The 24,863-nt window shown below is 48.7% G+C and overlaps 8 protein-coding genes across 8 annotated transcripts; 4 read left to right on the top strand and 4 right to left on the bottom strand.

Moving 5' to 3' along the window:
* Positions 1-170: 170 nt before the first annotated feature.
* Positions 171-2,101, bottom strand: EPUS_00117 (uncharacterized protein; the record flags this gene model as incomplete). The annotated part of the gene is made up of 2 exons (XM_007789147.1): positions 171-1,895; positions 2,048-2,101. 2 exons carry the CDS (start codon positions 2,099-2,101, stop codon positions 171-173), a joined length of 1,779 nt encoding a protein of 592 aa, XP_007787337.1.
* A 952-nt stretch (positions 2,102-3,053) lies between these two features.
* Positions 3,054-3,461, top strand: EPUS_00116 (uncharacterized protein; the record flags this gene model as incomplete). Its single annotated transcript, XM_007789146.1, has 1 exon — positions 3,054-3,461. The coding sequence occupies one exon, from the start codon at positions 3,054-3,056 to the stop codon at positions 3,459-3,461; it is 408 nt and encodes a 135-aa protein (XP_007787336.1).
* A 278-nt stretch (positions 3,462-3,739) lies between these two features.
* EPUS_00115 (uncharacterized protein) lies at positions 3,740-5,766 on the bottom strand (the record flags this gene model as incomplete). The annotated part of the gene is made up of 3 exons (XM_007789145.1): positions 3,740-4,649; positions 4,720-5,137; positions 5,271-5,766. 3 exons carry the CDS (start codon positions 5,764-5,766, stop codon positions 3,740-3,742), a joined length of 1,824 nt encoding a protein of 607 aa, XP_007787335.1.
* A 1,423-nt stretch (positions 5,767-7,189) lies between these two features.
* On the top strand, positions 7,190-8,978 carry EPUS_00114 (uncharacterized protein; the record flags this gene model as incomplete). The annotated part of the gene is made up of 2 exons (XM_007789144.1): positions 7,190-8,849; positions 8,902-8,978. 2 exons carry the CDS (start codon positions 7,190-7,192, stop codon positions 8,976-8,978), a joined length of 1,737 nt encoding a protein of 578 aa, XP_007787334.1.
* A 337-nt stretch (positions 8,979-9,315) lies between these two features.
* Positions 9,316-11,691, top strand: EPUS_00113 (uncharacterized protein; the record flags this gene model as incomplete). Its single annotated transcript, XM_007789143.1, has 1 exon — positions 9,316-11,691. One exon carries the CDS (start codon positions 9,316-9,318, stop codon positions 11,689-11,691), a length of 2,376 nt encoding a protein of 791 aa, XP_007787333.1.
* A 709-nt stretch (positions 11,692-12,400) lies between these two features.
* Positions 12,401-13,382, bottom strand: EPUS_00112 (uncharacterized protein; the record flags this gene model as incomplete). The annotated part of the gene is made up of 2 exons (XM_007789142.1): positions 12,401-13,210; positions 13,269-13,382. 2 exons carry the CDS (start codon positions 13,380-13,382, stop codon positions 12,401-12,403), a joined length of 924 nt encoding a protein of 307 aa, XP_007787332.1.
* A 4,571-nt stretch (positions 13,383-17,953) lies between these two features.
* EPUS_00111 (uncharacterized protein) lies at positions 17,954-19,717 on the top strand (the record flags this gene model as incomplete). Its single annotated transcript, XM_007789141.1, has 5 exons — positions 17,954-18,115; positions 18,178-18,696; positions 18,755-18,856; positions 18,961-19,025; positions 19,108-19,717. The coding sequence occupies 5 exons, from the start codon at positions 17,954-17,956 to the stop codon at positions 19,715-19,717; spliced, it is 1,458 nt and encodes a 485-aa protein (XP_007787331.1).
* A 1,696-nt stretch (positions 19,718-21,413) lies between these two features.
* EPUS_00110 (uncharacterized protein) lies at positions 21,414-21,650 on the bottom strand (the record flags this gene model as incomplete). The annotated part of the gene is made up of 1 exon (XM_007789140.1): positions 21,414-21,650. One exon carries the CDS (start codon positions 21,648-21,650, stop codon positions 21,414-21,416), a length of 237 nt encoding a protein of 78 aa, XP_007787330.1.
* Between the last annotated feature and the right edge of the window lie 3,213 nt (positions 21,651-24,863).

Here is a 24,863-nt window from a genome sequence, read left to right as displayed (position 1 = left end):
AATAGCAGCAACATGTCTGATGCTAGCAGAGCCAACGTAGAGACTGCAAAAAAAACCCAGACCAATTTGATGTTAGAAATGGTTCACTGACCATTCCCTTGTCACACTTCATCTTCTGATTCTGCCTTCAAATCCAGTAGAGCTCTTCTCCCGTTGCGTCCCGCCTTGCATCAATAGGAGTAGTTGTCGTTTTGGTCGTCGTCATCATCTTGGTGTCTTAACCCACCCTGAACATGTACAATCGCTTCGCCAGGCCTGTCGTCTCTCTCCTCTGGTCGCACCGCCAGATACCTCTTCCTGCGCTGTTCCCAAAAGACCCAATTAGCTGGGCGTCCGCTGCCTAGTTTACGTTCCCATTCGCCCCACTTGATATCAAGTTCTCGAGGGCCAAGCTGTGTTGGCTCACCAAAGATGGTTTTCCAAAGCTGTCGACCGTGCTTACACATTTCCGCTGTTGATGGAGGCTTGAAAGGCCCTCTGTAGACATGTTCCGCGGGTACGTTCGCTGCATCAATTGCTGCGTCGTCTGTTACCCTCTCGCTGTCATGTATTCCAGCTACCGGTATGATGATTGGGAAACTTTGAGCTTGCTGGGCAGCCATGGCACAAGGGAGACTAGCCATGGCAACACCGAGGTCGAGGTAAATTTGTATTCTTCGTAATCGCTTGCCAAGCTGCGCGAGCTCCTCAAGGATGTCTTTATGATAATCGAGATCCTTTCGCCAGTCTGCATCCTCCCGATCCAGATCAAGAGTCAAGTCTTCCAGGCGAGGACATTCCTTCCGTATGCGTCTTACATCCTCAACCGAGAGTAAGCCGCGTCTGCAATCAAACACATATGCCTCCCTTTCGTGTAGTTCGAGCTTCTTGAGAGTTGTACCATGCTTCAGAATCGTGTCAATCGAGACCACGCCCATCCAACTCCATAGGCTGACGGTCTCCAACGGAGCACAAGTAGCCAAGTATCCCTCGAGTAGACGAGGTATTTCCGAATGCTTACTGGCACTGGACAGATTTAGGGACAGGTGTTTCAGGTTTGTAAGGAGAGCCGGGGCAGCTTCGAAATATGTGCGTTCAGGCGTGCCACGAGAACATTTCAAGTCATCCAGATGTGGAAGCGAAACGTGTTTACCCCATTCGACTAGGGTCTGCTTGCTAAGGGCGAAGCCATCGAGAACAAGCTTTCGAATAGAGGTATTAGGTCCGCGGGAGTTTAGGAAGAATTTGGCAGCAGCTTCCCGCTCTCGTACTTGATCTTCGAGTGTTGAAGAACGTCCCATACAACCGGTGCGACCTCTACTGAACGAGGCCAGTTCGAGATTCGGTGCATTAGCGACAATACGCTGAAAGGCCGCAGTTCTTAGATCGATGTTTGTGCCGAATGAATCTACCCACGCGCCGCATTTGATGCCCCGCAGGATGGGTGAAATTGCCAAAGCCTGCTCAGCTGGATCGGTGTGGTCAAGTTCTTCTTCACGATGATATCCCCATATATACAATTTGACTTGAGGATGATAAGTTTGAAGTGCCTGCAGCAACGGAAGAGGGAATTGGACTGTGTCAAAGTCGAAGCTGACCTTTGTGAGACGCGCTGCCTTTGTGACAAGCTTAACGAGAGGAGCCCACATTAACGTGAGATCACATGACCAAGGTTTTGGGTGTCCAGATAGGCGGTCGGTTCGGTCCATATACCCAGTCAAAGTCAGGTGCCGCACATTTCGGAGCACGAGAGGATCCTGAAGCCACGTCTGAATTCGCTTTTGGGTTTCTTTGAGTGTATTATCAGTGTAGCAGATGGTCTTTCGACGATGAGCGACCAGCTGGGTGGCGGCATAGAAATGCTTGTTTACGAGAACAAGAGATCTCTTGGTGGTTCGAGGAGACTCATCGTCAACCTGGCAGAGCCTTTAATCAGCCTTGTCATCTTGGTATCAAAGCAGCCTCATTAGGTGGTGGAGCCGTTGCGAACTGCACGCCACCAAGGAAGTATGTTGACAGACACCAGTATTGTGTCACCAGGTATGCTAGCAGCATCGAAATGACTTACATATTGAAGGATTTCGACGAGAATTTCAGTGCCCAGAGAGCTTATGTTTGCCATTGCTCACAGTTGTAGTCAGAGGGTTGTCACTTGAAGCTGTATTACCGCAGGTGCTGCACAGCTAAAGTGTGTCAATAGTGTGCTTTGATGGAAGCGATGATCTTGATCGCATAGGCAGTAATTGTGAGCCTAGGGATGATGGTTGAAATAGGATGTCAAGAAAGCTCCAGCAAACCTTGAATAACGGCAGGCAGAAGTGCGGTTGCCTGACCTTGGTGCTCGAATGCGCTTCGATTCTTCAAAACACTGACCCCTTCTGCTTTCAAGCAAGGAGAACTGGTTGGTATGAAGCGGTGTCACACAAGTGTACGAAGGAACACATTCAAGGAATGTTCAGGGTAACGTTCATGTACCGCTCAAACGCCTGCTTACTTATATTGAGTGCTTGACGAGGTGTCATACCCGACAGAGGTATCTGCAACCACTTAGAACATATCATCGATAAGACCTTGAATAACCGCCATGTAATTGATACAATGAGAGCACCGTTCTTCAGGCGTGACGGGCCATTTCCACCGGCAAGCACTGTCACTCCGAGTGCTCTCAATCAATGATTAAGGGCCTTTCCCGCCCGCAACCAAGCCTCAGCCGGATTCTTATCCGGGGTGACGCGGCTAGCTGCGCTGGGCAAACTCTCCTCACCAATCATTTCTGTCATCCGCAGTCCGGAGTTCGTTGCATGCCATCCAAGCCTCATAAACACGAATCACACTGCCTCCCCTGTTACTCGTCATCATTCATCTCCTCTCTTTCCCACGTCGACCGCTACTAACAAGTAAACCACATCTACTCCTCGAACCGCGATTTCATTCTTCTTAAAGCCTCATCTATCCTGCGCAGCCCCCTTGATTCGTGGCTGCCACTAGTACACATCCCCCTCAAATCATCAGTACACGCCACGTTCCTCTCCAACCCGCAAACCCTCTCGAGCTATACAAACGCGAACACCAGGATGTCCGACAAATTCAACAATAAAGCCGGCCAACCGCCCTCCTACCCCCAACCAGCCCACCACGACGCCGGACCCTACTACGGGCCCGGCTCACCCCCACCACCCCAGAACTATGGCGCCCAGAACATGTACGGCCAACCGCAACCCAACCAATACGGTGGAGCACCAGGATCGCAACAGGAATACTATGGCGGCGCACCACCTCCCCAAGGAGGTTACTACGGTGGAGGCGGCCCAGGGCCACAACAGCAGATGAACTATGGACCCCCCATGCAAGGGCAGCAGGGAGGTCCGGGATATAACAATTATCAGAATGGAGGAAGACCGGGAGGTATTGCAAAAGGGGGGTTTTGTGCGGCGTTTATGGGTGCGTTGGCTTGTTGCTGTTGTCTTGATTGTTTGATTTAGGTAGACATGATGAGGTGGTAGCAGGTGAAGCGCTATCCGTGGCAGTGGTGATCGCACCAACAAAAATTGGCTTTAGAAATGGCGGGACGAGGTTATGACAGCTGCATTCTTATGGCGATAATGGTGTTGGGCGTACCCCTAAAGCTTATAGCGCTTGTCTGAGAGAATGCACAGCAGAGGGAATATGTCTTTTCATAATCATAGAAACAACAATTTCTCCAGCCATGTAGTCATGACCGATTTTCCCTCTAGACGAAGAACTAACCAACATCGCCCAATCAGTCGCTGCTTCCACCCGAACTAACATACACCAGTGCCTCAAAGGGTCGCAATATCATCGCACTCGACTCTCCGCCTTCTCCTCCTCCTCGTCGTAACTGGGGCTCGTCTTCATAATTCTTCAGCTTGACCGGACACTGCAAAAACGACCTCACCCCCTCCGGCACCTGCCACTCCGTCTCATAGTCCTTGAAACTCATCACCACCAACGCCTTGTTCCGCTCATCAGCAGACCTAATAAATACCACACTCTCCTCGCCTTCTGGGTCCAGCATCTGAAAATCGCCATACACAAAAATATCCTTCAACTCCTTTCTCAATGCTAGCACAGCCTTCCAGTAGCTGAACACACTATCCGGGTCATCGATCTGGTTCTCCACATTCCACTCCGTATAGTCCGGATGTACATCCATCCACGGCTGCGTCGCCTCCCCCGTGAATCCCGCGTTCCTGCTCTTGCCGTCCCACTGCATGGGTGTCCGGGCGTTATCCCTCCCTTTCTTGCGATACTCTCTTAGCATTCTATCTTGAAACTCTTTGTCCTCGGGATACTCCACCAGGACCTTATCGCGCCAATGATTCAACGTTTCGATATCCCTGTACTTGTCCAAACCCCACGATCTAGGCAGGTTGATTTGGCCGATCTCTTGGCCCTGATAGATATACGGTGTGCCACTCTGCAGCGCCAGAAAGGTCGCGAGCATCTTAGCGGAGAACTTACGGTATTTCGGGGCATCGGAGGCGAAGCGCGAGATACTGCGCGGTTGGTCGTGGTTTTCGAGGTAGAGGGCATTCCAGCCGTGGTTGGTGAGCATCATGGCTTGCCATTTTGAGATGATGCGTTTCAGTTCCTGGAGGGTCCAGTTGCGGGGGAGGAATTTGTCCTGGGTCTGGCCGTCTATGCTTACTCTGGTTGCAGCGGAGGTTAGTCGGAATAGCAAATTGAACGGAACAAACGAGATTGGTAGGAGGACCATACAGCTCAAAATGGAAGATCATATTCAACTCTTCCCTTTCCTGTCCTACACTTTTCATCACCTCCTTTTCGTCCCCTACCCCTGGCATCTCTCCAACGCTAAATGCATCATACTCCTTCAGAATCGCCCCGATTCCCTGCAGAAATTCGTGCAGTCTCGGCCCGCAGGAATGCAAAGCGATAGCGCTCTGCCACGGACTGGTTGGATCGGTAACAGGGGCATTAGGAAGGCCGGGCTCCTTGCTGATGAAGTTGATGACGTCCATGCGAAAACCGTCGACGCCGCGGTCTAGCCAGAAACGGATCATGGAGTGGACGGCAGAGACGACGGAGGGGTTCTCCCAGTTTAGGTCAGGTTGAGATGGGGCGAAGAGGTGGAGGTAGTATTCATGTGCCGTTTCATCCCATTGCCATGCTGAGCCTAGGGACGGAAGAAGTCATTTAGCTTTTTATAGCGGCATTGTCTGGAGGTAGAAACATTAAGCCACTGGCGAGAAGGATGCCGGGGGAGACGAGCCGGGGAAAGGGAGTATTGAAAAGAGAGATTATGTTACCTCCAAAATAGCTCAGCCAGTTGTTCGGCGGCTGTCTCTGCCCGCCATTATCGTATTTGGCAGGCCGCCATATGTACCAATCCCTGAACTCGTTACCTTTGCCTCTACTTGACCTCGACTTCTTGAACCACTCATGTTGATCACTAGTATGATTGACCACCAAATCCATCACGTACTTCATCTTCCTTGCATGCAGCTCCCGGATCAACTCATCGTGGTCCTCCATTGTTCCATAGCCTTCGTGGATGTCGCGGTAGTCAGAGATATCATAGCCCATGTCGATTTGAGGGGACGCGAGGATAGGGCACAGCCAGACAGTGTCTGTGCCGAGGGACTGAATGTAAGAGAGGTGCGAGGTAATGCCGCGGATGGTGCCAGTAGGCCTGTTGGGAGAGTGAGACTGGAAGGAAGAGGGGTAGATCTGATAGATGCTGGACTCTTTCCACCAGGTGCGGTGAATCCCTGTAGGCGTCTGAGACTCCTTCCGCGGAGACATGATTGTTGAAATTAGGGAAACGAAGCGAGACCCGATGCAATGCTGTCAGGGAAAGAGAAATAGAGCTTGATCTTTGTAATTCCGAAGACAAAGAAGCACAACCGAACAAATATGTCAAAGATGTAGCAGAAAATCAGAGGAGTGAGATGGATAGAAGAGACATAGAAGAGAGAGTTCAACAAGCTGGGAAGAGATTCTGAGATTCCCTTATCCTGTTGAGGCTCTGTATCCGTCAAGATACATAGTAGACCGTCAATCGTTTGCCTAGATATACATAAATCTTAACAGAACAGTAAGTGGCAAGACACCACCAGAATGAAGTCAATGGCGCACAACCTCTCTCGACATCATACAGGGTTGATAGCCCCCCCTGTAGGCGCGTGGGTAAGCTCAAGCTGTCAACAATACCCCGCGTCGAAGGCCTGGGCACCGTCATTGCAATCCGATGGCGACCGAGAGATAAACCGAAAGTTGTGCTTGTACTCCGTAACTGTCGCATTTAATTAACCGAGACTGTCGTCGATACCGTCTTTAGCTCTAACGCCAGCTGTAGCGTCATAGCCTAAGTGTAGTTAGGGCACAAAGGGTCAAGATAGTTGCGTATGAATTGGTGCATCAAGACCTGTTGTATGTACTATGGGAAAGCTGAACCAGCAGCGCTACAGAATCATTTTAACCGAAGATCTTCCGGGGTCACCTCGTGGCATCAAGTTGAAATCTGAAAGTGTTTATATATTATTCGAAAGCAGCTTTTTTCGTCGTCCCACGCAAACTCTCTGTGGCTCAACGGCAGGCGGTAAAACTGGCAGCAGTTAAGTTTTCATAGCGGATTACATCTCTCCTTCCAGTATCGAACTTTCACTGTTCGAGAGTGGGGTTGTACATGAAGCGAACTTTTTGCATTTTTGTCAGATGGAATTTCTAGATATTCTGATGTACTGGTTTCTTTGAAAGGGCCTTTTTACGTTATCATTCAACATGACTTTTGGATAGCTATTTGCTATTTCCATTTGACAGGAGAAGGTTGAGTGTGTTGCCAAGAATGTTATGCTTATGTAATCACTTCCACGCCTTGGCAGTGCCTAACCGAGATAAGAGCAAGATTTTAGCAATGGACTCCGCCTACGCATGCTAGCTACGGCTTCAACACCTAAAACATCCAACGCAGTAAGGACACTGTATTCCTCTGCGCGTATGACGAACTGCAAAACCCAAAGGTGAACGGCTGTTAAGCTCCGGATTGTTCTAATGACCCCAGTTTCTACTAGTTAGGCCGAACTGAGCAAGCCTGGAGGTTTTCCATGTTTTGTGCTGTACGAAATCTTGCAGTACTTTCTCACATCTAGAAAGAGCTTCCAGCTTTCCCACAACAGTTCTATCCATCTGTAAACCATGGGCTTAATATCTATCCTGCGTCAACGATATGGAAACTTCGGATTTAGGTCTTGATCCAATCGTCCTCAGTGGCTGGCCGTCTTGCAAAGAATGCATTTCGTTCTCAAAAGATGGGGAGCTTGCTGTTGCTACCGGTGAGATTGTCCACATTCTGACTCCCAAGCAGAGTTCGAAGTCTGGCGTACAGAAAGATCCAGGAATCGTTGGGCTCCGGAATTGGCACTCAGCTCGAATCTGTATCAACGTATTCACCCAGCGGGAATGGCCAGATCAGCATCCGGCTCCCTCCCGTAGTTTCTCTCTTGGCGAAGAGCAGTCCCTCTCCATCGTCGTCGGGCTTGCTTGGTCACCACCTGGACTGGGGCCACATAGGAGAAGCGTGCTCGCTGTGCTGACGAGTAATCATGTTCTAAGCATTTGGGAATCAAACGGTACGATCGGAGAGTGGACTAGAGTAGTTCTGGTCAATCACTCTTTAGGCGACTACCTCGGTTGGGTCGGCGAGGCAGGTGATAATCTTCACAGAGAAAAGACGAGAATTCGAGCGTTTGCATGGAGTCCACCGTACGAAGTGTCTCGATCTCCTGGTGGGAGGAGTCTGACATCAAAATGGGGCGCATGCTACCTTGCTATTGCAACGGATGAAGAAGCCATCACCCTCTTGAGAGTGTCAAGGCGCAGAAGAGTGGGCCGAACGGAGTGGGACGTGAATGCAACTTGTCATACCAGTCTTCCCATTGTATCTACTCTCCGAGATGGTCCTCATCAAGGATCCTTGTTCCAGAAGGCAATGACGAGTAAATCTCCGGTGTCAAGACTGTCGTGGTGGGACCCCGAAGACAAATCTTCTCGGAATTTTATCCGAATCGCTAGACGCGATAACCAAACCTTCGTAGAGGTTCAAGGGAGCTTATTTGAAGCAAGCAACGGCTATGTCAATTTCTTGGAGCACAATCTCGCTCTCAATGCAGTGTATTGGGAGGACCCAAGGCAACAAAATGGCTATCGTGGTCCAAAAAACAAACACATAAGTGACTATGATCAATCAGGGAAGAAGAATGGTCATCATGATGCGCAGGTCAAGTACGCTGCTGATGACGACGAATTGAAGAAGATCATCATGGCCGCCCTCAAGGAATTCGACTCAAACCATGGCCTGGATGGCAACTCAATCGTACGGGAATGGGGTTTTGCCTCTAGCGATGATCGTTATGCAGCCTGCATTAGCCTTCATCCTTCTGACATGGTGGAATATAGCACGGCATCGCTTGAAAAGTGTACCGTCTTATTTGCTCCCAGAGCTGAGCCCAGAGAAATTAACGAACCTTTCCGAATACCTGTAGGCAGTCCCGCGGATGTGCTATGTCAAGTGGCTAATTGGGTCTTCTCTGCTTCGGGGGATGTCTCACTCACATTGCCAATCGATAGAAATATTCTTGGCATCTTTGCGACTTATGCAGCTCAAATCGACAACGAGATGGTGAGGCACCTTGCCGGAATGGCTTTCAATCGGTTACGCGAGACATCAAAATCCCAGCTTGATCTAGACGAGCTGGAGGTCGACGACCCCGTGCCCGCCGATTTTTTGTCAAGCTCTGACATGGAGACATGTCTAATTTGCGAGGCCCTTATCCCTTTCGAGGAAAACGATATTGGAAGAGCACGTTGTGAGACTGGGCACCCATACAGTATGTTGCATCAGGAAGTACTCTTACTCAATCGCTAACCAAAGACAGCAAGATGCAACTTATCTTTGCTTGCAATACAAGAACCTGGGATTTCTAAATACTGTTCTCGGTGTGATCGACAATTTCTAGATGCGGAAGAAGTTGAAACAGACCAGAATTCAGCTGGCCCGAGCTTGGTTGCACTGCTGTTTGAGGAGTTTGATGTTTGCCCATATTGCCACGCCAAGTTTCGCAGTTGACTGGAATGTGGATTCCACATGACCCGAGCACAGTAAAAAGATATCCTGCTCGGTGACATCCAGAACTTGTCTCTTTGTTGGCGATTTCGATTCTGCTTTGGTCTTTGTGTCTGCCGGCAAACGCTTCAACATGCTGAAAACAGAACAACCGGATCCGGCTTTTAGACAAGATACCGGCAACATCATCTGTAAAATGTTCCTCACATCTTGCTTCGACCCTCACAGATATGGTCAGCGATATGGCAGAGCAACATTCAATCAATGAGGTCGTTGCAAGCCAAGTGCGCAGCAACTCTACCCCAGAGCCATCGCTTCGGCAAAGTCCTTTTGCAAGTACAGAAGAAGCCACCTCTCGTCTAGAGCTGGAAGAAGATGAAGCGCAGGTCGAGCGTATTGATCGTCCTGCGACGCCGGCTTCTGCGACAGACGCTGTAGATGCCGATGAGCATCAATCTCCGGTCCCAAGTACCAACTTTTCTGAAGCAGCTACGTTGCTCACCAGAGATTCCCACTACACAGCAAATACTGGTGGGAGAGCTGAACAATCATGGCGTGGAGGCATCGCCAATATCTGGAATCCACCCAGTACCTTCTTGTCCAATGACCCTTCTGAATCAGGTTCGTCTGTGGTTGGTGAGGAAAGCACTACTTCTTCATTAAGGGACGTTCCCCAGGTGGAAACTCCTCCCATCGAAATATCTGCCGCGCCTGTCACAGGACCTGATGAGCCTCGATCATTCTTCGACAGTGATTCGGAGAGCGATGGGGAAACAATCCTCCGTACCGCAAGTCGAGCCAGCAGCCTTCGTGGTCAGCGTCCAAAACTCGTTGAGCACAACTCGTCCAATGTGAGCCTCGGTAGAACAAGGTTCTACCAGTCTGCTCGACTTGCCCCCCCTCGCAATCCGGGTCCGTCTCACAGCAAAGCAGAGCAGATTTTAGGCATCAAGCTTAAGAATTTGCTTGACTTGACACCCGTAGGAGAAAGCTCGAATCCACTTGCTTCAGCCAATACTGCCACCTTGAACGCTCTAACGGCGAATGCAGTGGCAAAGGCATCTACTACAGCTCTTGCACCGTCGACTCCGGCAACGCCCGCCTCGTTTGATTCTTCATCGGTGAGGGAAGTTCCCAATACTCCCACAAGGGTTGAAGCCCTCGATACTCTACCTTCGCCTTGGGGTGGTTTTGGCACTCTGCGTCTGTCTGGGCAAAATGCTGATCGTGTGGGAGCGTCTCCCTTGGATGCTCTTCGATCTAACCCTGTCACACGAATTGACACAGTCGGGCTACATCGATCCACCTCAGCCCCTCCACTGCCCTACCGCAGAAACAGGAAGGTCACCATCCGTCCCGTAGATATGGAAATCATTCAAACGGCCCATCAAAAGAAGTTCTTCAGGGATTCTGTGGTCAGTACGCCGTATCCGACACGTCAGCAAAGCATCGCCATTGCAGATGTCGTCCGAACGCCCACTATTCCGAGGAAGGGCAGTAACACGCTGGCGCCGAAAACAGAAAAAGACTCTATTCAGTCACCCACTGTCGCTCAGGTATCGCCTCCAGAAATTCTGATCCTTGAATTGTCCCTCACAAGACAACCACTCTCGACCAAGATGATCACCATCCCAATCTACGACCGTAGCACCTTTGACGACTGCGCTCTCTTCTCCAGCCTCCGAAACAGCTATAACCACACCATACTTGGCTTCACTCTGCGCTTCCTCACCGCAAGAACTCTCTCATACACCACTTTCATCTTTCCATCCTCACCTAGCACCACAGGACCAGCCATCCCCTTCGACGCAGCCGACTTCCTTAAACACCTTAAACACCCCAAATCCGGCCACAGACGAAAGACCTGGCTCCAATGGCTACGCAAACATCAACCACGCTCCATCGCCAACAACAACAACCCGGGCCCGTCATCGCGAGATCTAACAGCTCGCTCAGGCAGTATCGTCACCGCAGCCTCACCAGCGACCTATTTCTCCTCGGAAGGTATACCGCGAACACCCGCTTTCATTGATCCACGGTCCCCTCCTCCTCATCCTCCTCCTCCTCCACCACCACCACCACACTCAAACCCCATCTCCCCTTCAAACGCCAACGCCAATGCGAACCCCAACTCCTCACTCCTCTCTGCCCCCTCCTTCACATCGTCTTCTCAGCCCGTCGTTACGACAAATCCCGTGATAATCCTCCACCACTCCTTCTCCCTCCCGCGCATCGCAGCCGCCATCTCCCTCGTCCTGGCCCTAACCGCCCTCACAACGATTCTGTGGGTGTTGTTCGGGACGCCGGGCGTTAGCGCCGCAGACTCCCACGCGAGGGAGCTGCTGAGGGATGGCAATGGGAGTGGGATGGGGAGTGGAGTTCCGAATGGAGGTGCGGCTGGGACGGGGAGTGGTATAGGACTGGACAGTGGGAGTACGGGTGGAAGTGGAGGTGTTAGTGCTCTGACAGGCCAGGCCACGAATTGGGATTGGAGAGTCAGTGCGCAGACGCGGGTTCTCACGGGGCTGGTGATGGGTGTCTTGGTGTTTTTGATGGGAACGACGGGGGTGTTGGGCTGGGTTGGGGGTAGCTGGGCTGCGCTCTGATGGAGAAGGTTGCATGGGAGGGAATGCGGGCTGAGGCGAGCTGTGGCCAGGGCGTGGGTAGGGGCAAAGTGATTGGCGCTGGCTGCTGTTATGAGTTTCGATCAGGCGGAGGGGGTGACTGTGCTTCCAGTCGGGTTTTCTAATTGGGTAAGAAGACAGGGATACTGGCTAAGACAGAAAGATGAAAAGGACGGACTATGAAATCCTAATCAACCTGTAAATGTTAAGATGTGACCGAGTACTCGAGCACCAAAAGAGACTTTATGGCGTACAGGTATAAACTGGCCCAAGGAGAAAAATTCTGCACATGTCCTGATCATATCAGAAGACTTGCCAATGGTGATTTGCGTAGCCTCCAATAGACGTGTGCCATTCGGTATGTGAGCTACCTACCCAGTCGTTCAAGTGGACTAGCACTTCTGTTCTCCTGTATCAGAATTTGCTTCCTGCTCGCCTTCTCGTTTCTTCTCCAGATATGTGACTGTGATCATGACATCCGCACCTCGCCACGCTTTAAAGTTCTAGACCACGCTCCATTTTATTCCCTCACCCGAATAAGAGGGAGGTTGTGTACGGCTATATACAAAGTGTGGGTCTCTCCCGCTCCTTTCTTTTCTATTAGCTTCGCCTATTCTAGGGGGGACCACTTCTTTCATACACAAGCCATCTCCGGCTATTGTTCACGACCTCAATTGGTTATATCATGGGGTCACGACCCCAAGAACGAGTTCATTCCCTTATGTGCCAGCTCCACACCCAAAAACGTCGCCGCATTCGCCGGCACCGCCCTCGCCAGGGCGGGTCCGAATCCAGGAAAAAAGGCCCTGAACCCTCCACTCCGATACACACCTCTGATGGTACCGCTTATGGTGGGCCGGCCCTCGGCGGACTGCAGCCGCGATTTAATTGTATCGATGGGGAAGACGGGGATCCACATGGCTACGCCTGCGGCTCCTCCCGCGACGATCACGGCGGGAAGGCTGAGCTGACCGGTTGCGTTGCCGTTGGCGTCTTTCGGGGTCAAGCTGCGCTTGACGTATTCGTAGGAAGCGAAGTAGGCTGCCGACCCGGGGCCGTCACGCGCGAGGGTCATGGCGGAGCCGCGGAACACGGAGCGCAGACCCCCTTCTTTGTAGAGTTGGCGCACCACGTCTAGTCCGCCGGAGTATTTTGGTTTCTCGCCTGGTTTCAGCTGTTTCTGGCCTTGGATCTGGAGGAGGACTTTGACTCGCTCGAAGGGCGCAGTGATGAGCGTCATGGGGATTGCAGAGAAGAAGCCCGCGGTGGCGAGCTGGCTGAGGCTGTATTGCGCTACGCCGTTGCTGGTGCGCGGGACTGTGGAGAAGGATTCGACGAGTGATTTGCCAACGCCGTAGCCCCAGAAAGACACCATGAACATGGGCGTTACACCCACTAACGGGGCGGAGACTCCTGCGTAGAGACCTCGGGCTAGGCCCTCACGGGCGATGGTTTTTCGTGCCACGTCCAATGCCGACGAGTAGACTCCGCGTTCCGCGGTCTGCATTCGTACTTTGACCAGGTCGAAGGGGGGCGAGGTCGCGGAGTTGAGAGCCGACGGTTGCTTTGGCTTGCTGAATGTCGGGTTTTAGATCTGATGGCGAGGGGAGTTTGTTCTTGAGATCTTGTGGGGAGGGGAGGTCGTCTTTTGAAGTGGGGATTGAGGGCGCCATTGCGGGCGAGATTGATGGAGGAGGAGGAGGAGGAGGAGTGGGGAGAGGAAGAAGATGAAGTGAGAAGGTCGTTCGCAGGTTGAAATCAGGTGAGTGACACTAAGGTAGCTAGGGGCGTAATTGATTTTCCTGATAGCTGTGTTCTGTGCCCACGAGAAACCTCAGTTGGAGCTCCGCAACAGGGTCGGAAATGGTTAAGAGTGGAGTGATTTCTCTGCAGGAGTCAGAGTTCAGTTGCTGATCATACACAGCATCTATCGCTGGCAAGGATTTGGTATGATGCCCTTCGTGTTCGTTTTTTGCGCATGTTGCTTGGGATGGTGAATAAATTCGTCAGAAAGATGTAATTGCACCCAAAAAAGTCCCATGCACATGCGGAAAAGCCAATGCCGCGGCTCGCTGCGTACGAGTTACTACTTATTAGCTAGTAGGGAGACCCCCATACTTTCTCCCTGCCAAGAGCCGAGCCCCGATGCCTCTTTGGCCAGATAAATGTCTCCTAGGGACTCGGACTCGGAGGATGTAATGACATGTGGTGACATGTGGTGGGGCCCCTAGTAGAATAAAGAATGCTAGGAGGGCCATTAGAGCGCGCTTAGATTAAGCCTGACCTTGAGATTGCCTGCAAGACACAAGGACAAAGATACATAGTATCCCACGCGCCGGTGGGAATTTGCTGCATTTTAGCGTGCCAAGCATTTTCGGTCTTGGCATGACTTTTTTTCCATTTTCGGAGGATCGGCGCCATCCATCCCAACTTCTACATGGAATTGCGCAGGTCTCAACGCCAGCCAAAGCCTAGAACTATATGGGAAGAAAGAGGTGCTCCTTCTGCAGCTAGGGACCCCAAGATCACCCAGAGAACTGACCGAACGGAGCAGCAAACGGCTCTCAAACCTGTTGCCATTGGTCCTCTTCCGAAAACGCTCGAAATTGACGTCAATCAACTCCCTGACCTCCCTGCGTACAAACCGTTGTTAGAATTATGATTCGAGTGCTCAAAACCCCTTCTAGAAGGTCTCTCGGAGCTTGATACATTCCAAAAACTCCTTACGCCTGCTATAATCGACAGAATTATCAAATCAACGAATAGCTATGCCAAAAACGCTCGCGAAACGAATCTTGACGAAGACGATCCTGAATCCTTTTCCAGACCCTGGAAACCAGTCAATAAAGTCGACATATAGCGATACATCAGTTGTTTGCTTTATATAGGATATCACAGGTTATCCAAACATGAAGAATATTAGAGCAAGTCAGGTTATCTAGGCGCATTCCTGAGTCTAGTAAGATATGAGCAGATTTATTGATATTTTACGCTTCGAGACTATACGACTGCTCCTCGTCAAGAGCATGAAACTTTTGCTTGGCAAGTAGAACTAATTGGGTCTATTATCAAGCAAAATTGCAAGAAGAATTAGTATCTAAGCTCTCATTTGGCTATTGATGAGGCTATACTAGCCTATAGAGGCCGCAGTACTCATAAAGTCAAGCTCCTGAATAAGCCAATCAAGAAGGGCTATAAAGTGTGGGTACTTGGCGACGCTGGATATGTATATGATTGGTTATGGCATAGTCATATTGAAGGACCAGAGGATATCCCTCAAGAGGGTATCGAATTCGATCGAGTTATCGAAAAAGAGCTTACAGAGCTTACTACAGTACATCTAGCACCAACATTTACTCTTGTTATTCGACTAACATAGCGTTTACATCAAATTTATTCAACGCGCGTTTTTTGCTTCTTTTTAAATAACCTCTTTCTGAATGTTAATATTGCTTAATTATTACTTGCTCTTTATATTTGCTATATAAGTACTACTTACAAAAACGCTTAAGGAGTCTTTGTATAGATTCTAAAGCTAAAGGAGCATAACTATAGCCTTGTTTTAGAATTCTATACTTGTAAAAGTTGTTAATAATACGCTTGTTTTTCTATAACAAAGATAATAATGCTATTATAGGCTATATAACTACTTATAATCTTTAAAATAATATAGTTTTATAACTTTAAAAACGACCTTCTCTTATATTAATAAACACTTAAATTATTCGCTTTATATTTAGCAACTTACCCTTTAAATAGCTCTATATCCCTTGTGCTATTAATAACTATAATCATTATATAAATAGCGTTAATTAAAGTAATTAATTATAGAAGAACTTCACAGCTCACAGACCTTACGAACATCACGTTTGACGCCCTTTATAATACTATATTCTTGATATCTATGTAGTTAACAGCTATCTTATTTGGAAGGGGGATATAGCAGACACAAAGAAAAGAGGTCACAACGCCCGTTTCGAAAAGCGCTTATTAACGCCCTTCTCAATACGCCCTATCCTCTACTGCCTATCAAGTATAAGAGCAAGTCTATAGCCCTGCCAAATAGAGCAACTCTTGATCATTGCTGGCAGCCCTTGGAGAAGCGTGGATACTGTGTATGGTGCAAAAAGAGCGCTTAAGAGGAGGAGAAGAGCAGCAGGCCAGCGTTAGCCGAAATCGTCAATTACGCCGCTTCTAAGCGTACGAAACTGTCGAACGGAGGATGTAGAAGCTGCAACGTATATCTATGCGTAAAAGGGCGTTGTTTCGAGCAATACCACTGTCAGTAGCTAAATAATTACTTGCTGGCGCTTTTTGCTCGATTTCTATATATGCCACAGGCAATTTTGGGGCTAAAATGCAGCAAATTCCCACCGGCGCGTGGGATAGTCGTCTGTAATTTAATGAAAGCCTTTTTGTCTCCTATCACGTTAGTATTCTCCTCATTTGACAGAATAGCTGCCACTTCTATTACTCGGTGCCGTTGAAAAGTCTCCGTGACCGCTAGCCAGCATTTCATAAATAATTGTTGGCATCTCTGAGCCTCAGTGGCGGGCACCGGACCGGAAGACCATCATTACTTATGAATGCTTCTATCAGTCCAGTGTAGACTTCTTGGCGGCACCGAGTACTACATAGTAATGATACTTAGCCCGACTATTTACCCCTTCTCCTGCCAAGTTGTACCCTTACGGAAAGTCTCTCCCCAGAGAAGATCACTCTAAGCCGCCCAGAAGTTCTCCCAACAACAAGTCTCTCCCTAAAGCGAAGACATGAGCACTTCCTTCTTTGCTGTCCCAGGCTAAATATCGTATATAATCTGGCCGTCTGCGTCTGTCCTAAGGGAAGGCGGTAAGTAACATAGAGTACGTCGTCGAAAAAAGACAGCTCACCATTTGCAAGAGGAAACTTGTTACCAACATCAATACTCTTGCAACCTGACGGAACACCACAGCAAGATCCACTTCCTAGTTTAGCAGAACTGAGGTCGTCGTCTGAAGTATCAACTGTGCCTTTCACTGTTTACCAAAGGGATGCTTGGTTCTCCGCGCATAGAGTCAAGAACACACGTATTGCATCGCCACCATCAATAGGGGCATTGCAACTTGCACACCAGATGATTCAACAACCCCCTTGTCATAGTCACTGTTATTATGTCGTCCATCAGGCTGATTCTAGAGCTGAAAAATGGGAGAGGCTCGTTCGTATTCATGTGCCGCAACCACGCAGGTGGTAGGGGCGAAAACGAGCTCCCGGAAGCCGGAGTCCATAGGAAATGAAGCTGCAGTCAACCCAGCCCCATTCTCCTTTCCCACGACCCAGGATGCAGCCTGTTGACAAATCTCCACACTCTGCGGTCTTTGCATGCATCCTATACCTTCTGGGGTATTGTTAACTCCGGGGGTATTTACACATTTAATGCATTTCAATCGCCCTATGGATCCTCCCTACTACTTTGCTTCTTTTCTTAGGTGAACGCGCGTTGCTAGGCCTTATTTTGGAGAAGTTTACATCGAGTATTGTTTCAAAAACAACATGCTGACGTGCAAAATGGCTCCAGTGGCTGGTCTAATGCTGAGCATGACAAGGGAGGGAGGGGAATGGCCCTCTTGCGTGGGACATCAAGCAGATTTTAGTTATTTGAGATGGCTTGTCCTCTACTTGCTTTTTATCTTGCGTTTCAAACACTGCAGAGTTTTCACACGGTCACAGTAATCACCGTTCACTCTTACAATCTTGCCAGCTATGCATTCTCATCTCTTCTCTTGCTTTTGCCTTTTCGTGGTGTTTGTCTTATTTGGGCGAGGCGTGACTGCCAGTGCCCACATTGCCCATTCTCCAAGCGCGGCCTCGGGCTCAAACAAGCAATTTTTCTACCAGCCATTCAGAGCTGCTCGCCCGAGATCGGGTCTCGCAGCTCGAAGCATTGACACGGCATTAAGGCATGATCACGAATTACACTATGTCGACGGCACGTTTTTGTTGAGTTCTTCGGCTGTCTCTGCTAACCGGTGATAAGACTCCAAGGCTGGACAAGCTTCCTCGTTTGCTGCCCACGTTAGACTGTCATCGAAGCTGCCGACACTTACGTTGGAAGAGCTGGAACATCATACTGAAAAAATCGAATGTTACGACAACAGTGTGACACTCACTTTTCCCAGCTTGGAGACCGTCAAGCTTGCACATGGAGAGTTCATCAAGGCCAAAAGCTTTTACTTGATAACATCCCACGAGGGCTGCAACAATGACGGGGAGCGAGATGTTCACCTGTGCGTGCTTCTTTCAATACCTGGGTCAGATTGCTAAAACTTCCGGCGTCTCTACTGTCTCGTTGAATGAAGATATCAACAACATCGTTCTCTCAACCACTCCTATGCCTTGGGAAAACATGTTTCACAAGATGGATGTGCGTTTTGGAGATAGTGCGGAGACTTTTGAAGTCCGCCGGCACAAAGACTTGCAGGCAAGGCAGGACACAGAACCGAGAGCGCTACATCTACGCCTATCACAGCGTCTGCCACGTCAAATAGCATAGCTTTCCCTCCGGCGCCCACTACTACTCCCGGAGACTTCAACGTCTCCGGGAATATTGCCTCGGAGCTCATTGATACACAAATCCTACCTCCGGATTTTAACGTCGATGGCCTTCTCGCTGTGGCACCAGAAATGTGGGGACTTGCAATGACATTGCCCTATATTTCGCTTGCTAATAACTCCATATGGCGTCCAAAGCATGAACGTAAGGTGCAAAACTGCAGCGTTCAAGGTACCATATCACTCTTCCAGGGCTTTTTCAGTATCGAGAACACGAGAGAAAGTGCATCAGACGAAACCATGATTATAGAGTTCTTTACCGAGGACGGCTACTTGGAGCTTCGGGCGGATAATGTTGCCGCGCATATCGAGTTGGAGAGTTCGATAGAATCTTCGATTGAACTGGCCGCGGTGGAGATACCACTGCCGTCGGTTGGCTTGCCGGGCTTTATGGTGAGTGTGCGGGAGTGAGATTGGAACACGACACCAAAGTTGACTTTGTATGCAATAGATTCCTGGTATAGCCACCGTTGGCCCAATGTTAATGCCTATCATCGAGATAGGAGCTCAATTTTCAGCGCAAATCGATTTTACCTACGGGTTCGACCTCATGGTTCGTTTCGGCCCCATTGTCCCATTGTTTCCCATCACATCACGTTGTGTAGACGAGCATTTACAATACATTAAATCTCAGGCTTACGCACTCCATCTAAACAGATACCCAACAACTCAACCATCATCATCAATATGGCAGAACTCGCTAATTCCACGGAAACAGGCTTGTAAGTAGTGGCTCATAACACATTCTCCAATAGCTGCACAGGCTCAAAGTTCAAGCAAAGAACCTGACTAATCTTACAACAGCCGAGACGCCTCCCTCGCCCCCCTCCCATTTCAAGCCTCCGTCCCCTCCCTCACCGTCACTCTCTCCGTCGGTTTCCTCCCCCGTCTCCTCCTCGGCATCTCCATTGGCTCTGCCTCTGTAGTGAGCTTCTCCGCCGGCGCGGGCGCCATTTTCGGTCTCCCGAAACTCGAAACCAGAATCTCCCAGGTCGCGGATGTCAACGAGCGGTGCGAAGCCCTCAACACAACCGCCGCAGACGACGACGACGATGACAATGACGATGCATTCGACTTCCTCACGCTCATCGAGCCAAGCGTAGTATTGGATGTTGAGCTGATCGCCGAAGCGGATATCGATGTCGGAGTGACGATTGATATCAATGCCACGTATCCGTTGCTAAGCACGGCTTTCCCATTGCCGACGGCTTGTCTGAGCTACGATGCTGATGCGGAGAGTTATGCACCTGCTGCTATAGCTGATGCGAGGAGTTATGCACCCGCTGCTATAGATGCCACGGTTGAGGAAGGGGATGGCGGACAGGGGAGTGGCGGGATGAGGTTGGGGGTGGGGAGGTTGAAGATGCTGGTGAGTTTGCTGGTGGGCGTAATGGCGGTGTTTGTTGGGATGTAAATTGAAATTGAGTTACTAGGTTATCCAAATCGTTGAGATACTCTATAGGGATGTGGAATCTGCAGGGGAGGGGAGGAGGAGGAGGAGGAGGAGGAATAGGAGGGAACAGTGTTTTTTCTCGTTTGTTCGCCTTACGATGAAGGCTTTTTTTTGGGAAAAAGCCTTTGAATGAGAAAAGGAAACAACTTGCTAAATCATAGGGATAGCTGATACTATCTAAGCAATCTCAAATATGATCTCTGCCTAGGTAATTACTGATCATTGTGGTGATCCCTACGGTGGATCCTCGAAGAAGCCATCCTATATCAACCAAAAGCGGTTTAAATACTTAGTAATAACAAAGACCCCCAACCTTTCTCCACCTTCTATAGGAGGGGTTGGGAGGAGCTGCAGGTCAAGGAAAAAAAGGGCATTTTTTTTCGCTAACCCATTAGTGGTCCGAAAGGCGCTCATGATTCCCCTACAAGGATTTTAGATAACTGCTTGACGACCTATATGGATAGCCTCTATGTAAGTTCCATCCTATTCTCCTTGCCAGTACTTATCAAGAAGGAGAATTTCATCACTGATGTCCTCCTACGTGCGAAATTTGAAATTGCTGTCACAAATTGGGGACATATAGTAGTACTTAACAGACCTCCGGACCCTGCACATCTGATACTAGTACATAAGCGAAAAGAAGCCTCAAAAAAAACCCCCCGAATGCTGAATGTGTGTGGAGTGTGTTGAATTTATCCATGTTCATTTGACGTTTTTGATTTATCAATTCCTCCTATCCTGGGCGATATGCTGCCCGCGTGGCAGATGCAGGCTTGCTCTGCCCTGCCAGGCGTGACAGGACCAGAATCGTGTCATTCAGTGGTGATCTAATTTGGTTATGAGATTGGGCATCTGGCCTGACTTTCAAGGGTGACCGATTCGGCGTTCCGATCTTTGGAGTATTGGGTTGGAAGGAGTCACAAATTATGGAATCAACTTCAATTCACGTCTAGTTAGCATTCATCCCATCATCTCAACAAATCCTGGAGGAGTCAAGTCTTTCTTGAGTAGCAATTTTTTCGGGACGGGTCCTTGAAGGACGTAAGACGACAACTTCATTCAATTTTAGCGGTATCATATACAGAGTACAATTAAGATAAGACCAAGATAAAAAGCTTAAGTGTTTGAGCAGAAAACCTATATAAAGAGAACGTCGGGATTTATCTTGTATCGGAGGCTCAAGCAAACCCCCGATTTGATGTTCAAAGACACCTGGGTTGCTATACAGGTGGACGACGTCTCGGTCGGTCCGTAGGCGTTGTGAACCATCAGATCCGCCCTACCCAAAGATGCAAACTGTTCCGCAAGTGAGAAAGGGAAAGGCTCACTGGCGCTAAGAGCCGTCTGCCATGTAGTAGTAGGGCTGTGGAGATTCCGTTTGCCGTAGCGAAGCTAGGTCGTATATTCGGATGGCGTGGCGACTATGAAGGTAACTCCTTGATTGGCGACGGTTCTGCTGATTGCTTCGGCATCACCTCGTTGCTGTCGCGACATGAAACACAGACTTCCTCCGAAGCACGGCGCTGTTAAAATCTAGGTCAGGTTGAGGTCGAAGGTTGGCCACGTTTGCTGAAGCACCACCTCTCTTCCAAGGTTGAGAGATCGAGCTATGGGCTCGGTCCAGTTACGCAAGCCCTCATGCTTCAGCGCTATGCCTTTAGGCGCCCGAAGACCCGCTCGTGTAAAGGGTGACCGCCGGATCATCTGCGCTTGTGGAAATTGTGGTGGTTTTACCTTTTTCCTCAATGCTAGAGACGTCGACGACTTGCATTCCCGACCTCTTGACCTTACTCACGTACTGTTTGCTGTCCTTGTCTACAATGATAATGTCTGACTGGCAGTCATGGACCATGGCGAGATGAGCCCAAGGTAGAGACAAGTCCCTGGCACGCATGATGGCGAGTAGGGACGAAATCCAAGCGGGAGTAAGTTCCAGCAGTACTGCGACTGGCCATGCAATAGTAACATTGGCCGCTTGCAGCGCGGTAGTGACGTCGTTTGTCTAGGCCAAAACTTCTGTAGATATCCTGTAATATCATACTGTTATTTCCTGCGGCTGCGATTAAGCGATTTGATCCACCCCGTGAACGACTGTCTCCAGCCAGTGAGAAGGCCAGGACAGGCCTAGGTGTTACAGCACCATCCTAGACGGAAGGATATCCGAACCCCGCGGCCTAACAGCTGGGCACGGAACAGAACTAAGCGATCATGCACTACCAAGACTAAAGCAGGATTAAGGTTGCTCAGCTCTGCTCACCACTGAGCAGGACTGAGAGCATATGAACCTCTCATCTATATAAGCACGCTCCTTTCGCAGATAGTCAGATAGTTCTTCTTACTCCGTAGTCAACTCATGTTATCAGCTCATACATAGCCTGAAGACATTCAGAAGTATCTTTGATTGCACCCCCTGTTCTACCCAACCAACCTACTTAGACCCAACCTGTAGTTGAGACTCGTCTTGACAAGTTGAGCCCTAACACTAGGTATGCAGGACCAGGGTATCCATCAAATCAAATGAATCAAATTTAGCGCCGATTTGGTTCATTTGATTCATTTGTCAAACGAGTCAAATCTTAGTAAGCAATAATTTTGTTAGTATAACTGTCAAGGATTTCTATCTCGCAAAAGGAGTCCGCCAAGATTTTTTATTTTTCAACAAAAATATGCATCTAATTTAATTAATTTGGCAAATATGATTTAATTTGATTTGACTAATTTGATTTGACTGGATACTAGTACCGTACACTGGATATCTCGGCAGGGGCTATATGCAAGAAAACACCGTTAGTTGCAGTACTAAATCTGGCTGAATCGAAGGACTTCTTGGATCTCAGCAGGTGCAGCAAACAGGTCAGGCCTATCCAGCGACAAGTTCAGATCTGCAACAAACGCTTTCATCAAGCGTTCATAGCTCTGAGCCAAAATTTGGACTCCGGCCAGACCAGTGTATCCATTTAATCAAGCCGTGTCAAATGGTAAATCAAATCAAATTCTTGGCAAACAATCTAAATCCGTGCTTTCGTTGAATGAAATCCAAGACTTTGAGATTTGACCCAGTGGAAATATTAGAAGTTATTTTAATGAAAAGATATGGTCTTGGCGGACTCGGTTTCTGAATGGAAAATCGTTGACAGCCCTCTATTGCTTATTAACATTTGACTCCATTTGACAAGTGAGTCAGATTAAATCAAATCGACCTCTAGGCTCTGGGATTAGATGGACAAATCAAACGGGGTCATGATCTGAGTTATTTGATTTGATGGATACACTGGGCCAGACGGTGGAGGTCTTTGCGTACCACAAGCGTCTGGAGACACTCGCCGTCGGCGTGATCCAAAATCTCAAGCGTAAGGTCGTAGGCCATCTTGGATGATGCCGATATCAACGGAATGCAACGCAAAGTTGTCGTCGCCCTCCCCAGGTGTGCCGATTTAAGCAGACCTTGTCTATAGTTGACAAAGGATTGGAACAGAAGCTGTGAGATGTTGATCTTGATACATTTAGCCTGTAAGACAGACAGAGAGTCAGCAACATTCCTTAGTCTTGATGAAGGGTTGTTCGGCGCTGTTACTGTTTAAGGAGTAGAAATACTTACTCATTCACGAGAACCTGAAAGGGCACTTTGGAGTAAGCCAAGGCTGCATATGCCTTGTCGCGTACACCCTGCAAGATATGGGTAAAACTGGCCGATCATTGTGTGCGAAGTCGTACTGCGAGGAAGTTCACGATGACGTCCATCATCTCACTCTCTGTTTGGTTTCCATCACCTATGCCGATAGCCAAGTCTTCTGTCAACCTGCTGTGCAGAGTGCGTAGAGAAGCAAGTTGATTGATAGCTACGGTGGTAGAGAGCGTAGATCTATGTACAATTGGCTGTATTGTACAGCGAAATTAGAAGCGAAATTGCGTTGGAAATTGACCAATTAGAAGCAGTAGAAACGCAGGGATTACGCATATGAAACGCGGCCAATTGGCCCTCTCAGAAGGTCAACATCTTCCAATCGAGAATATCGCACAAGTAGCACTTGAAAAGCAGCGAGATAGAAGGAGAATGTCGTGACCCTGCATCGTCGACAAACTCTCTGGATTTTCCCCTTCAGCTCGGCACTTACTCTCAGAAGGGCACGCTTATTCTCGAATACTCCCAACGCAAGTCACGAAGTCACCCTCGACAGAGTTAGGTTCGGCAGTGGTGGTGGGAACGTGGCCATCTCGGTCTTCCCGAATTGCAGCTCGCCATGCTGTATCTCAAAGTACTATCATGCTCTCCATTGGTTGTTCAATATCAACTCAATACTAGTTCAAATTAGTCCTAATACCACTCAAATGCCACTTGAATATATTCAATTGCTTCAGTAATCATGCAATCAATTAAAATCAAGATATCTCAAGATGTCTCAAGGGATTCAAGGAATTTAAGAAATTCGAGAAATTTAAGAAATCAAGAAATCAAGAAATTCAATGTTACAGCACGTGAACGCACTAGGCACCGACAGGCCTTGGAGGCTGCACGGACCCTGTGTGAGGAGACCCTGGAACTAACCAAGCCCAAGGGGCTTGGCGAAAGGACACGCTCATGCGGAGACAACCTTGAGCAAGGTGTTCATGAGGAGGGACTGATGAGCAACGCTCACGAGCGCTCATGAGTGAGCAGCCATGAGCACGAATCTCTTAGCCTATATAAGCACGCTCATTTCCCAGATAGTTTCATAGTCTTCGTAGTCAACTCATGTTATCAGCTCATACCTAAGTTGAAGACATTCTAGTATTGTTCACTGCACTTCCTGTTCTACCCAACCAACCCTTTGGACCCAGCTTCTAGTTGAGACTTGTCTTAACCAGTTGAGCCCTAACATTCAAGAGATTTTAAGTAAATCAAGATATTCGTTTCTTTTGAACTTATAAATATATATTATAGATAAACCAAATATTGATAAAATATGTCAATAATCAGTTTGGAATAATACAAGAATAAGGCTTAAATCATAAAACTAGTTTCTAACAATTATTACTAGTCATTTTTTAAAAATTAATGTTTTATTGAATACACTTAGATATACTGGATTAGTACTTGAATGGTACTTGAACTGTTGAAACGTTTGCC

Source organism: Endocarpon pusillum (assembly GCF_000464535.1).
Source record: "Endocarpon pusillum Z07020 unplaced genomic scaffold C734253, whole genome shotgun sequence".
Taxonomy (NCBI): domain Eukaryota; kingdom Fungi; phylum Ascomycota; class Eurotiomycetes; order Verrucariales; family Verrucariaceae; genus Endocarpon; species Endocarpon pusillum.
Note: the sequence above shows the minus strand (reverse complement) of the source record. Positions and strands in the feature narration are given on the sequence as shown.